Here is a 15,497-nt window from a genome sequence, read left to right as displayed (position 1 = left end):
GGTGAACAATGTAGCCTTGCCTACAGAAATATCGGGGTCACCAATTTAGCAAATTTAGGTCTGCGCCTGCTAAGGGGGCGCGCAAATCGGGCCACTTCCTGGTCACAACGGACACTTCGATAATTAGCGGCAATGATTACTTTACACGTTACAGTTAGAAAGATTCGGCAGACTACATATGAACAAGAAATAAGTACAGGGGCAAGGAGCCATAAAAAGGTGCTTCGGCAAGGGCCAAGCAAGCAGAGAGAGAGATTGTCAGGAAGAGAAAAGCAAGCTGGCTGGCGGCAACCGTATGCAAAAGTGAGGTTCGTGGCATACGGTACGCCAATATGCTAACGTACGCTAAAGCCAGTGCTTCCAAAAACATTGTGGAAAGTGCAGCGTGGGCAGCACAAAAGCCACGTGGGTGACTGTGAGAATTATGACGTAGCAAGTCGTAGCACGACATAAATTTTGATTTTCCGCAGTGCGCGGACTGCAGCTGAATGATGTAATGAAGGCAGCGCGCCGCGCGGTTGGCCCATAGAAAAGAGATCACAGTTGCATACTCTTGGGTTATGGACTCTTGATATTACCAAGACTAGAGTCCATAACCCCCCAGAGTGTGCAACTCGTGATCCTTCTCAGCACAAACCAGTGCCGCAACGAAATCCAAACTTACTTCATACGTCATGTAGTGAGTAGCGGATGTACCAGATATGCACATGGCCCCATCCGCCCATGCTTGACTGTGGACCGGATGACGCAATGTTTGGATTTCGTTGCGCCAGACCCCAACCCACGGCTGTTTTTTTGCGCGATTTTGGCCCATTTAATATGGCGGCCGAGAACGCGTAAAAATTCATGATTTTCGTCCAGGAATTGCTTTAGACAGCTAAGTATTCCACAGACTTCGCCACTTTTCGTCTCCAATCAGCTTGGTTTGCCCTGAGTTTTCGATTTTTCGGCTTTGCCTTTCCCTCAGCTCCGCGTACATGCCGCGCGACCACTGCTTCGATTTGTTTCCTTGTCTCTGGAGGACGTTTGTTTTCCTCTCCTGGGACGTTCGTCGTGCAGAATTTGAGCCAACGTTTGTGCCCCAAATAGTATCCCCAGATTTGAGTATCGTTTAGATAATTTGGAATCGGGTAGGTAAGTGTCCGTTCTGGTGCTGTAGAAAATTTCGTTCCGTGACGTGCATCAATTCCGTGTGACTTGCGTTTGCAATATTCCCAAACTTTTGGTATTTCCCACACTTACTGGATCGTAACTGCAATTGTGTTACTCTCCAGTTGTTGTGAGGACGTAGGGTGATCATGGATGAGCATAAATCGCTACTGCAAGAAGTCTGCCGAGTCGGTGGTAGAAAGTTTTCCTGTTTCAAGCAGTCTACCAGATATAGTGTGGAAAAATATAGTGATCTGCTGAAATATGTACATGGCAATGATATCTCGAAAGATTGCTCAGACATCCACCCACCATACATCTGTATTCTGTGCGAGCGAGCCCTAAAGAGAGCCAGTAGAAAGGCAGAACATTGTGAGGGTGGCTGTGGACCTGTCACCAAAATAGGAGCCACACCATCGCACAAACTGCTCTGTGTGTGCAAGCCAGAAAAAAGGGGCGCAAGCGCGCACCATGCAAAACCGAAAACAGCATTGCGAGGTGCCGCACTCCTGGCAGCACCCAGCCACCAGAGCGATGATGGATCACCTACACACTCAGCCACCAGCAGTGTAAGTGGTCTAGATATCAGTGCAGAATGCATACAATCAAGAGCAGCGCGACAACATCGTGCAACACTGCCGCTTGACAGGGACAGATTTTTAGATAGAAATGCGGTGCAAATTTACATCATTTGTCAGAATACCGCAGACGGTATGCTGGAAACAGCATGCTGCAATGATCCGAGTTGTGCAGAGTGCATAAGCGAATGGCTCAGCACGAATAACACATGCAAGTCTTGCAGCAGCGCTGACATGGCTGCATCATCGATGCGTACGCCCAGCATTAGTCTAACCAGGCTTGTCAGCAGCCAGTCCATACACTGCGACTTCCACGAGCCATTGCTACTTGGATGTCCTGAAGTCGTGCCGCTGCATGACTTGCAACGTCATGTCAACATGTGCCCGTTCAATCCCGCAGAGACGCCATCATGCAGCACAGCACGTAGCCCGCCGCCAAGCACGACACCTATCCGCTCAAGGCGCCCATCGTCAACAGTGGCTGAGGTTCTAAGTGCTTCTCCGTCGAAGTTGAAGGGCAATGTGGCAACCAACCTCACTGCACGTCTGGTCACGGCTAGGGCAGAGGGTGGCAGGCTGGAGGTGAAAACTGGCGAGGGAGGCAGGGGCAAACCGCAAGTTTACCAGCTAACACCAGAGTGCAGTGTACCGTCAACCGATGCGTCTGCCTCAACACTCAAACGCCGCGCTGCTGAGCTGACCCGAATTGCAGAGTCCGTTTGTGGTGGATCGGATGGAGCTCGAGTGCAAATGATTGCTGGGCTGAAGCGGCTCTCATCAGCTGCACAGGAGGAGCTCTTGCAGGAAGCTGGCTTGAAGTGTAGCTCACCTTCACCTGGCACCGCGCTGGCCATCAAGGCAGACCTCCGACTGCCATGGAGCCAATTGAGGAAGCTGCGGCAGTGGCTCAAGGTCTTCAGGGTAAAGTTGGAGTCTGAGCGTTCTATACGAGAGTTCATCGCGAAGACGCTGCCCAGCTACACCGCTACAGAGCTGCCGATGTCGAAGCGGAATGGCGATGTCTCCATGGCTGCCACTGTATTTTTTTCAGACCTTGTCGCTGTTGTCATGCACTTCCTCGACATCCTCAATGAGAGTGACAGCTTGACATGGCATTCAGGCACGGCAGCAGTTACGAAGACCCAGCAACACACTTCGACTGTCGACGCCTTGAAGGACGAAATTGCCAAGCTATGCCGCAGTAAGGACTTCAGTGGCCCATGCGTAGCCTCTGTGGAGCCTGTTCTCCAACACCACAAGATTGAACGTCAAGTGTACCACGGTGGTGCTTTCATCGGCAATCACGTCCACCAAGCCTTGAAGCCCACCGTGGTCACTGCCATCAGCCATGCTCACGTACCAGTCATCACGTCCAGGTGTCCAGTCCTGGCGGAGGAGGCCCAAACAATAGCATCTTTACACGAGAATCTGATGAACAGCTACGCTTCTTGTCGAGCTATCTTCAGTCACAGCCAGGCAGTTTGTGCAGACGAGATGGATCAGCTGGAGTCTGAAGTTCGGAGTTTCTTGAGTATGTGCAGACGACACGTTGTGGCACGGCGACTTGGAAACATCACGCCGAAACTTCACCTGTTAGAGAATTATACGGTGCCGCTCATCAGGAAACTTGGCGTTGGTCTGGGCCTGCTCGCGGAGCAAGGGGCAGAGAGCTTGCACGCCAGTGTCAACACCCTCAACGCCATCTATAAAAACATACCAGGAGACCTCGCCAGGCTGAAAGTTGTCGCCGAGCAGCATCTGCTAACAACCACCAAAGAAGCCAGTACGCTGGCTCCTCGTCCACAGAACAGGAAAGCCGAGGGCCAAGGTTCAGTCTCCTCGTAAACAGGTAAGAAGACAGCGTGGTGACAGGAATGTCTGTCTTCGTGTTTGTATTTCCAACGCTCCAAAGAAAAACATTTGGAGCACTAAAATCATGCTCCTCTTTCAAATTTTCAAACGATCTTCGACTGTTTGCGTTTTTTGTGTCGAATCATACTGAAAACCAACTTGGTTTTGTTACTATTCACAAGAATTTACCGATTCGCATCGAGTTTACAAAACTTCTCTAAAACCCGGTGGAACGACGCCATATTGTAATCTGGTCAGCCGCGGACAGCCGTGAACCTGGAGTTGCACACTCTGGGGGGTTATGGACTCTTGATAATACCCTTAGGCCACCTAGTTCGTTGTTTCGGGTCACTTCACTCATCCGTACCAGGGTCGGTCGGTCGGGTTTATTTTATATTTTATTTTTATTTTTTATTTTGGTCATCCATGTGCATACATGTAGACATCGAATAGCTTTTGTCCATCTAGCCAGTCGATCAAATCTGACTGTAGTGTAGACAATCCAGCGCAGTCATTGTCCCATCACACAGGCATCAGATCCAGGTCCCCTCCAGGACCAGATCTTGGCCTCGCTGGCAAACGAGTCTGACGAGCAGCTCTCATCTTGAAAACTTCTGTAAATAGCGACAAGGTGGCGTAGCAGTGATCCTGTTTCAGGACCGATTGCGGATCGGAGATAGAAGACAACGTCGTCACCAAGCGCTGCAACCTGTCATTTGGCTAGCCATGGCTGCTTCTGAGGTCGATATCTGGACTGCTATTAATATTATTAGGGTCGCGTGTGTACATAGTCTAGTCTGTACATATACATTTGCATGCACTATAAAAAAAAAAACATTTTGCGGTCGGGTGAAAAAAGATGGTCGGTCGGGTGACCCGAAACAACGAATTAATTCTGGATGGCCTTATAACGATATTTTTCTGCCAAACCAAATCACTCCATTGACTTGTGTATACAATGCCTTACCTCTATAACAATATTGCTATAACGATATTACCCCTATAACGATATAAAATGGGCTGACCACTCGACATTTTCCATTTTATAACAATATCTAGCAGGCAACATGTAGAGCCCACTATCCAGGTAGGGCAAGCTTCACTTGATAAGTCGCTGGGACATGACGAAATGCAATGGGGGCGCCACCAGTGGGCACCTTGCTGTGCACATAATAATTATAATTATGCATGTACATGTACATGTACGTCAGTTTTTATGCTATGAAGAGTGTAAAAAATGAACAGAATTCATGCATTATGACGTATGTGTATGAAATAAACCAGTTAGTACTAGTAGCAGACTAGCAGTTACCCCTATATTGTATTACCCTTATAACAATTTTCTTGGTGTGACACAAATATCGTTATAAGGGTAGGTCGACTGTAGCAAGAGTAGATAAACAGTCTGCACTACTATACATACTAGTAGTTTGGGTATTGGATCATTCAATACGCACAAGTGTGAAGTGGTATGATTGTATAACGTTCTTGTAGTCTCCAGATGATGATCTGTGTTGTTGACATCGGCAATGCCAACTGGGCCAGTCTGGCAGGGGCCGTCCATATAATCATAATAATTATTATTCAAGTTGCCAATGCCTAACAGCTTTTGCATGTTATTCCAACTCTCTTCCGCCCTATTCCTAGGAAAGCATCACTTCTCTCTGCGGCTGCCTTCGCTCTGTGGCCTCACCACACCTCGGTTCGTGCCAACCTATCAAACACGGTCTTGGCAAAGTGCTTGCAGTTGCTCGTCATCACGTTATACGCACTTCCAACAGCGTGCGTGCCGTACAGCAGATCCGCGAACTCCTTCAGCGGACACCAGGCTTCATCTGACTTGATCAATTCTACAGGCGATTGTCGCGGACTTCTCCGGTATCGATCCAGGACGAAAGTCTTGGTCTCGCTGCGTTGCAGCGTAACACCTTGGTCGTTCTTTTCTATAGACCACCACCAACCCTGCGTTTGGAAGATGACGAAGGCATGGTAGAGGAGCGCGTCCGTCATCTGCCAGCTGCCGAGTGGTTTCTTGTAAACAGCCACCCAGGTTATGACTTCGTCCTGGCCGATGAGCGGAGTGAGGTATTTCGGCAAGTCCTTTTCCTCCACCTCGTAGTGTTCGGCGTTCGAGTCGGCGTGTGCGTGGAAGTACACACTCGTGCTGTAGCGCTGACCTGACAGGCGCTTGGAAGAATCTGAAGGGCTTTTGACGAGGCTGCCGGAGCTGCTACCCATTGTCACTGATCACCGCTGCTATTGAATTTTGCTAACAAAGCTATAGAATACCGAGTGTATACATGTACAGGCGAGACTTTTGTTTCAAGAGATACAGCTCAGGCAGCTGCTAGGCTGAATCGTGAAAGAAGCTTATTTCTATTTCGACAAACACTCTGCTTGACCGACTTGAAATGTGTCACGCTAAACGGGGCTGGCATAAATAGACAAAACAATAGTGCAGATCACATTCGCTCGTTGTTATCGTTCCGGCTCCCTACCACCTCCCAAAGATCCTGGAGACTTTTGGCGGAGTGAACTCGAGATCTGCCCGAGCCCGCCGTTGTTTGCTCGTGTTCTTCGAGTTGTTTTTCATGAAAACTGCTACTGGCCACAGCCTAGGCCATGGCCACTGGAAGTACATGATCGTAGTCACTGCACTGCCACTCCGGGCCCGTCTGTCGAAACCTGCGAACTGCTGGAAAGATAGCCGTCGTGCCCTTGGCTTGATGGACTGAGTCATTGTATTCTGCACCCTGCTCTAGCGTCGCGTCGTGGTTTCCCCGTCAAGTCATCATGGTCATGACTCATGCCGTCATGGATTAGCTCGCACTAGTGCACTGCAAGTGCCTCGAAAAAACTGGTGTTGAAGTTTACTTTCGGCTCGGGACACTTATTGGGAATTCCCCATGTATCATCATGGTTGCATGCCATCTACATGAAAAATGACATGACTGGTGCTAATCATGACGGTGTCCACGGAAAGCGCATCTATGGCCTTGTCTACCCGTCGTTACAGACTTCAGTCTTCTCTCCTTGCCGTTACTGATTACATGGCCATACCAGGCCCAGGCACTCGTGAGCGCAGTGCTCTAAAAAGCCATTACTACTCCAACTAACTTTGTTCAGGGCATGATCCAGTACAGGATTTCCTCTCGCCTCTAGCAGGATTGTAAAGTAATTAGTTCGGGTGACCGGAGCCATTGCCTTCCTCCGAAACAGGCAACTTCACTTTCCTTGTTCTGAGAACGGGTTTATTCACAAAGCCAATTGGGTGAAACCATGCAGTAAGAACCAAAAGCAAAAAGACAACCCAATTAATATTTTGGCAATAAATATCGAACACTCAATTGAAATCATAATGTAAGATTGAACACAAAAGCTTGACAAGAAACCGTTACCCAAAATGGCCTACAGGCAAGCAAGGGCGATGGCACGCCGTTGGGGCCCCAAGTCAACATACATTGTGCTTCTGGCGACTCCAGTGGCGAGCAGTACCAACCATCTCAGACTCAGAGCACTAAAAAAAACTAGCATAGCTACAATGAAAGCGAGAGCAATAACGAATGCGTGTGCTAACAATAAACTTGCAAATGAAAAACGGAACAAACAAGATTATTGCTCTTGCTTTCATTGTTGAAATTCACACTTGTAAATTTCACTGCTGTTGTTCTTAGTGTTATTTCTCTAACTTAGATTTTCTATAATAGCATAGCTACCTTCGAGAAAGAACAAAATAATTGTAATTTGAAACTCGGGTATTGAGCCAATAATAAAAGTAGAAAGTATGACTTTCTGACTGTATTATAGTATCTAGTTACGGTGGTGGAGAGTTACTCTTAACTTGTTTCTATAATTGTATTATTTTAGATAATGTAGATAGAACATAGATTAATACCAATTCCCTCATCTTCATTTATAACGTTAGAGACTAGGAGGTTGGCTTTCTAACAGCTGCTTGGTTGTCTTTTAGTGAGTTGCATAAACCCACTTCAAGTATGACTCCCTTGTTCAGTCCATGTACGTCCCTGATTCAGAGGGGTGACTCACCAAGTCTCCGTGCGGGCAACTCGATTGAAGACCTTCCTAGCGAAATCCTTGCAGTTACTGAGAATCAGGTTGTAGGAACTTCCCACGGCGTCCGTAGTGTACAGGAGGTCTGCGAACTTCTCGAGCGGACACCAAGCCTCGTCCGACGTGATCATCTTGACGGGCCGCGCACGCGGCTCCCTCCGGTACATTTCCACAACGTAGGCCTTTCTCTCGCTCCGTTGAAGTGTGACGCCTTCATCGTTCTTTTCAATGGACCACCACAAACCTTCGCCTGTTTGAAACACAATGAATGCGTGATAGAATATCGAATCTGACAGCTGCCATTCTGCCAAGGGTTTCTTGTAGACGGCTATCCAGGTAATAATCTCATCGCCAATGAGTGGCGAGAGATGCTCGCGCAACTCACTGTCGTCGACCTCATACGGCTCGGCGTTGGAGTCGGCGTGCGCGTGAAAGTAGACTCTGGTCTGGTAGCCTTGTCCGACACAGGCTTTGGAAAGGTGGCTGCTGGTCTTGCTGCTGCGGCTCACACTGCTACTGCTACCCATTACTAGTATTGTATGACTTGCCACTGCCAAGTTAGTTGCCAGCCACACTAACTGTTACCGACTACCCTGAGCCACGCCTGGTGATCGCTTGATGTTCTCTGCAATTGCCAAACCAAACTTGTATTGAATACGGTGAACTCGTCTCCAACAATCAAAGCCTTCAAAACTGTGTTAAACGCATGGGTCGTGATTCCATTTGTTTCTATAAAACAGGAAAAAAAGGAAAAGGAAATGAATCCAATCGCATCCGCACAGACACCATTGGAAATATCTACTCTGGCTCTGCCTCTCCTATCATAACGTTAGTTCCTGCTTTGCGTACTAGTATTATCAGATCAGCACCATACATTGCTAACAGGCAGTCATCCACACCGATCCGTCAAGCAAGCCACACCGGCTTCTAGAAGTAGAAACAGTGCCACGGCGCACTCGGTGACTCCCGGATCCCGGGGAATCACCATCGGTTACTTGGGTTGGCCACTGCCCTAGTACAAGAAATCTCCGTGCGCGAGGCGCTCTGTCCCTGTCAGTTGTGCATGTAAAGTTTGTAAACCATGCATGGCACTTGGCAGACAACAGTCAACTGCATGCACTGACGTTGGTTTGCACCTGCCGCTGCCTTGCAGAGAGACTACATCTGGAGTGGTACATACATGAGGCTGATGTACAGACTACATCTGGAGTGGTACATACATGAGGCTGATCATGTCAAGTAAAGTTGACTTGTCACATTCTGCACTGCCAGGCCCCCTGGCACTGGGAGTCTGGGACAGCACCATCACCATGATCACTCATCAGCACTGCAGAACGTGAGCTGCCCAGGATGATTCTCCCCCCAACACTGCTGGCAAGTGGCAGTGCTGCACAGAGGGCTAAATCCTTGTGCGACAAAATCATTACAAATGTACTAAAATCATTGACTTGGACCGTGACAAATCGCCACGACGGCAGACGCATTTTGTAGCAGTCAGCTACCAGATCTACCTACTTCACGTCTGTGTTGCTAGTTCTTCTCTTCATCAGATGTACGAGAGACTTGCCAAGTGGATGGTTTGGTGAGAAGGCAACGGTGCCAGTTCACTTGATGAAGTGACACCCGCACCATACGTTAGTCTTGCTGCAATGCTGGGCCCCTATCCGTGTCTCCAGCTTCAACAAATTTCAAGAGCCAAGTGCCAATGTCCGGCCACAGCTTCACACTGCCTCTTCATTCTGCAGTTCTTCATCAGTAATGAATGCTGTACAGGATATTGCTAGAGTCAGTGCATGTATTACTATCAGCCATTACAATCATAGCATGCATGATGAACAGGTGTACAAAAAAGTCATGTACATCCATGTGGTCTTTTTTTGATAGTCCAGTGCATGCTTTGCGGGATCGCCTCGCTTATACCGGTAATACAGAGCCTCAGTACAGTGACAGATGGGTATTGTTGAAAGTTTTGAGGCGCTGCTCGGCTGAGTGATAAGTTTACTCTTTGGCACATGGCGCTGGCACTGGACAAAATTAAACATTTTTGTTGGACTTCTGCCACTTGCGCTGCACCTCCGAAGTGACCGTGCAAGGACTGCGTGGACAGGTCAGGTCCAGAACAAACCACATTGTGCATTTTTATTTTTTTACAAGATACCCACCATAACTATCATGGTGCACACGTCAGCAGGAAATCGCGGGGAGACACCTGGCGATGGCAGCCAAAGTAGTACTCGTAGCCGCATTACCAGCTGTGCTGCCCTCTGCTCCGTTACGATGAATTCAGAGAGCAGCGAGCAGGGACTATAGTATTTTAAATGCCTCTAGAGATCAAGACAGCATGTGAAGGCATAGCCATTATTGCACAGAGAGAAATGCATCTAAAGCAGGGAGATGGTGGCCAAAGGCAAGTACTGAAGTAGCCAGGACTCGCAGATCACTGTACATAATATGGGTACGCGCACAGAGGTTTGTTTAAAACCTTTAGCAATTGGTTTAAACACAGCAAATCGAAGGCCCGAGCATTCTTGACCAGCACCTGCAAGGGGCGCCCGTGGCGGCGGCGGTGGCAACAAGATTGCAAGTAAATTCTTCAAGTTGGTGACAAGTGGGGTGGCAGAGCAAGTAGTCAAAATGAAAACTGCGACTGTCGCGTGCCATTAAATACTGCGAAAATGGGAACAGCGTGATCAATGTACTTTGCACTCTAAACCTGCAGAGAGCTCAGCTAGTAAACAGTGACAGGCGCATTGAACTTCTTCTTGTCAAACGTTTTCTGCCAATCGATGCTCCTGGAATTCAAGTCAATCCTCCACAGATGTCCAAATCGACTCACTACGTAAAGTTTGGGTCCGAAGAGCAGTGGCGTTTCGATGATCGGCTGCTTCAAGTTCAGAAACTCGAAGTAGCGCGCGCGCCGAGTGCAGACGAGATAGAGCCATCCGTCGCCGGAGGCAACCAGCACCATGGTGGAGTTGAGCGGTATGGGCGTTGCCATGGTAACCCCCTCGCCGATGTACACCTCGCCGATAGTGCGACCCTTGGTGGCGTTGTACCAGGTGAACAAGCCTGACGGGTGGAGCGCGTACAGTACCTTGTTGTCAGCGCTGAGTGCCAGAGTCGCAGCGTGCTCATCCAGGATACCGATCGTACGACTCCAGATCTTCTTCCGTTTCTCGATGTTGATGGCGACAACGCGTGATGACTCGTCCACGAAACCGGCACCGGAGGAAAACACCAGCTTGCCATCGTTGCTAACGATCGGCGCTCGCGAGGCGGCGCCGAACAAGTCCGTCTCGTACTCCACCTTCCCCGTGGCGTAGTTGACGGCAACGAAGTTCTGCTCGTACATCTCCAGCGTGTTGACGTAGAGCATGTTGTGCGGTGAATGCATCGCCATGTGCAGTATACCCTCCTGTCCGTACGTCTGACTGGCCACCTCGGCACCGCTATCAGCGCTCAGCACGTGCACGGTGCCCGACATGTCGGCCACGTACACACGGCCACGCGTGTCCTCCAGGACGGGCGCCGCCACGCTGTGATTGCCTTCGAACACCCACTGCACCGTGCCATCAATGGCGGACAGACTGTACACACGCCAGTCGCCGGTGGCTAGGTAGACGGTCGAGCCGTCCGCGCTGACCGTGGGCGCAGCGAAAATCGGCCCGCCAACTTCAACCGACCAGCGCTCCTCCCCTGTAGTGGGGTCGAGTGCCAACAGGTGACCGTACTGTGGTGTGGCCTTCGCCGGGCAGCTGACCGGCACCAGCACTGCACGGTCACCACGCTCTAGCTTACGTGTCACGCTGCTTTGCGCCAACATGCCTTTCTTGCTGGCGGCCAGCGTTTTCTTCTTCAGCTTTAGCGACGCCTTAGTGCCGCGAATGCGATCGCGCGTGGCCTCCGACTGATGGTCGGCCAGCATCGTGTAGAATCTCGTCTCCATGATGCCGTCGAGACCGTTGATGGCGTCCATGGCGCTGTCATCCAAGCTCAGGTCCAGGGCGGCGAGGTTCTCCTTGAGATGGACGAGATTCATTGTGCCGGGTATCACGGATACATTGCTGTCCAGTGCCCAGGCCAGAATCGTCTGAGAGGAAGAGGACAAAGCACAGGTATAGCAAACAGAGCACGAATGAAACAGAGCACTGTTACTCATAGCTCTCTCTCTCTCTCTCTCTCTCTCTCTCTCTCTCTCTCTCTCTCTCTCTCTCTCTCTCTCTCTCTCTCTCTCTCTCTCTCTCTCTCTCTCTCTCTCTCTCTCTCTCTCTCTCTCTCTCTGTCTCTCTCTGTCTCACTCTGTCTCACTCACTCTCTCTCTCTCTCTATCTCTCTCTCTCTCTCTCTCTCTCTCTCTCTCTCTCTCTCTCTCTCTCTCTCTCTCTCTCTCTCTCTCTCTCTCTCTCTCTCTCTCTCTCTCTCTCTCTCTCTCTCTCTCTCTCTCTCTCTCTCTCTCTCTCTCTCTCTCTCTCTCTCTCTCTCTCTCTCTCTCTCTCTCTCTCTCTCTCTCTCTCTCTCTCTCTCTCTCTCTCTCTCTCTCTCTCTCACCTACATACACACATACACAAAAAAACATACCGACCCAGACACACAGACACAGATAGACAGACACACAGATGGACAGACACACAGAAGCGTATGCACATATACAAAAATTGAAATACAGACACACAGACAGACAGACATACATGTACACAAACACACACAAGCAGGAACAATGCAAACTGGCTACTGGTATAGCCCCGCTCAGAAGAACAATAGAATGCACACTGCTGTCTGATGATTACCCAGCCACATGCAATGGTGCACCAGTCAGCAGTCAGCTCTGAGCCAGGGACGACTGGAGCAGACAGCCTTGGGAGCGAAACCTCACATCACTTCACGTTCGAGTCCCGCATGCCCCCATGACTCCCATGCCCCCCCCCCCCCTCCCCCCAACCACGGCCCTACGTACTATAACTTCCTACTCGTTCCCAGCATACAGCATACCTGCGGTGATGTACTGCTGTGCCGTTGAGCCACGTTGGCGATGACTTCATTAGATTGTACTGGGTTGTTATCAGATAGCGTGTCGTCTGCGTACAGCCATGCCTTGCCCATGGTGGAGAAGCCCTGGAAGATGATGCCATTCCGCTGACAGAATGCACGCAGCTGCGAACGGAAACGGGAATGTTGGCACGCATACACACACCCATAGACATACACATGCATGCACAGACATGAACACACAAACACACACATACGCACGCACGCACACACACACACACACACACACACACACACACACAAACACCCACCAACAGAAACAGACACAAACATTATGGCTCAGGCTTCAGAAAGAAGAGCGGGGGTAGATGTCTGTATTTCGTGGCAGAAAAATCTGGGTTCGGCATATCCTCCGGATGGTAACACGGAGAGTCAAATAAAGAGCAATCTGGTTGATGGCGACTTTTTCCTTCAAACACTGACCTCGCGCTCTTGATGGAAGGGGTCAAAGAAACCCTGCACCACGGAAAGGCCGACGCCATTGCTCATCTCCATTATCTCCGTGACCTCGTGCAGGCCGAACGCTGCCACACCAAGATCACGGGCAACGCCCTGACGTTTCATCTCCTCCATCTCCCGCCACGCGTCCTGCCAGCTACCTTGATCTTCTCTCTTCACCAGTCGACACTGTAGAAGATTCGGACATAGAGCAAGAAAAATGGATCGGAAATCAGGATCCACGTGAGGGTGGCACATGCAATTATTATTTTTAAAAGCTGGTTGTGTGTTCTCAACATAACTACTGTATGCCTTATTGAAGTATGCAGGTGCAATTTCTTTCGCATCGCATCTAGCTTTAGTACGAAGGATGCCAAATACATGTGAGGAAATATCAGATTATGTCTGATCCAGTGGTAGCGGCATGCAGCAGCAGCAGCAGCAGCAGGCATCCTTCATTTTGGCATCGCATCTGCATTAGCACCGCAGCTGCGCATTGATTCTTGAGGACGGCGGCATTCCTACTGATGCGGAATGTTCGGTCTGACTGGGTCTCATGTGACTGAGTCTCATGCGAACTGTAAATTTGTGAAAAGTGAACTTTCACAAATGAAAAAAAACTGAGGCTGATGAAGCATGCCAGTGAATTCTTTAGTCGGATATAGTGGAAGGAGCCGGTGAATAATTTCTCCACAGAAAGAAAGTTCGTCAATCACACGTCACAAATTACCAAGTTTCTTTGGCCTGAGACATATCTTTTGAAGCATAGGTCATTGCACATTGAACAGCGAACATACGTTTTTGCCGCAGTACGGGTCCTTGAGTAGGAGCAGATCAATGTAGTCAATGTTCAGCAGTCTCATAGATTCCATAACGGCATGGCGAAAGCGTAGCGGTGTGTAGTGACGCGAGTCGATCTGTTCCAAAACACAGGGTATGATAAGCAAACATGTGTGTGTGTATGTGTGTGTGTGTGTGTGTGTGTGTGTGTGTGTGTGTGCGTGTGTGTGTACGTGCGTGCATGCGTGTGTGTGTGTGTTTGAGAGAGAGAGAGAGAGAGAGAGAGAGAGAGATCGAGAGATAGAGAGATAGATAGATAGATACACAAGAGAGATTGGAAGCTGTGTCACCACTCTGAGTTTCACATATTACTACGATCACAAGGCAACTAATGGCTCCAAAACGGGCAGCCTGAACACGATAGATAGACACAGAGAGAAAGAGAGGGAGAGAGAGAGACAAAGGTAGTAGGGTAGACGGCTCGATACCGGAACGCTTTGACAGCCAAATTTGTATAGACCCAAACCGATCATCAGCGTTGATTTTCACTCGAAATATGTTTGTGGATGGAAACTGGCATGTTGAAGTTTGCTCTGGGACCAAGTCAATCGAACTGAGCCACTCCTTTGTGTTGACCCATTGCCTCCAAGTTGCCCAATTTTTCGCTTCAAAAAGTTCAAATCAGAGGTGGCTCTAAACCGGACACGTTTTAGAGTGCACGTCAAATTCACTCTGGGTCTGAAATTAGGTAATTGCTATCGCTCCACGACGGCCAGTACAGAGTAACAATAAGCCTTGTGTGTGCTTCCATTAGTTTTGATTGGTATGCGGTGCTTTATTGGCGAGAGGTGAGCCGCTGTTTACCTGCGACAAGAAGTTGATTTTTCGAAAGTCGTAAAACTCAAGTCGCAGTGCGAAGCAACACGTCACAAACTCACCTGCTTGGTATGGCGCTTCTGGTCATCGCAGAGCCATGACATTTTGGCTCGGAGTATAACACATCGTAGTCTCACTGTGACATATGTTTTCTAATCAAAATACCAAGAGAGAAAGTGAATATTGAATCCGTTCCGGTTTGCAACCTGTGTCCTATTTGAAACCGTCGCCTCTGCCTCTTTATAACATCAGGCCATAGGCCATATCGGCGATACATGTGTATGGGGAGGTATTTTCCTCTCAGAAATAATACTTGTCCTATCAGCAGACAGGCACAGTGGGTTGGTCTGAGACCATGATTGAGAAGCAAGAGGCACAAGGTTCAAGTCCTGCTTGGAAGCGGAAGGATTTTTCCAGCCATGCTGCGACCCACAGTGAATTGTGAAACAGTGTGCTACTCACTTTCACGGAAATGAACAGCTCTGAGCGATCCAACTCCTGCTCAGAGAGAGCTATACCGAGAGCTTCTTGGGAATAGAACTCCAGTGCAAAACCGGTATCAAACATCCTAAAGGAACAGGAAAACAGTGTTCCAGTGAATGTAGCATGCACAGAACATAGAGGAGGACCCTGTAGGTACACCAATGTGCACCAAGCACTCTCTCACTCTCACTGACTCACTCACTCTCTCTCTCTCTCTCTCTCTCT

General features: G+C 49.2%; 1 protein-coding gene across 1 annotated transcript in view; it reads right to left on the bottom strand.

Annotated features, from left to right (window-relative positions):
* Positions 1–9,839: 9,839 nt before the first annotated feature.
* Positions 9,840–15,497, bottom strand: part of LOC135829801 (uncharacterized) — a gene marked incomplete at its 5' end in the record, with an annotated part of 12,039 nt that continues 6,381 nt past the window's right edge. Inside the window, 5 exon segments of the mRNA XM_065342187.1 lie at positions 9,840–11,739; positions 12,639–12,800; positions 13,119–13,322; positions 13,931–14,050; positions 15,252–15,357. Coding sequence (XP_065198259.1) covers positions 10,378–11,739; positions 12,639–12,800; positions 13,119–13,322; positions 13,931–14,050; positions 15,252–15,357 — 1,954 coding nt within the window. The 3' untranslated portion in view covers positions 9,840–10,377.

This window comes from Sycon ciliatum, chromosome 13, assembly GCF_964019385.1.
Source record: "Sycon ciliatum chromosome 13, ocSycCili1.1, whole genome shotgun sequence".
Classification (NCBI taxonomy): domain Eukaryota; kingdom Metazoa; phylum Porifera; class Calcarea; order Leucosolenida; family Sycettidae; genus Sycon; species Sycon ciliatum.
The sequence above is the reverse complement of the archived record's forward strand: the minus strand, read 5'-3'. Positions and strand labels throughout refer to the sequence as shown.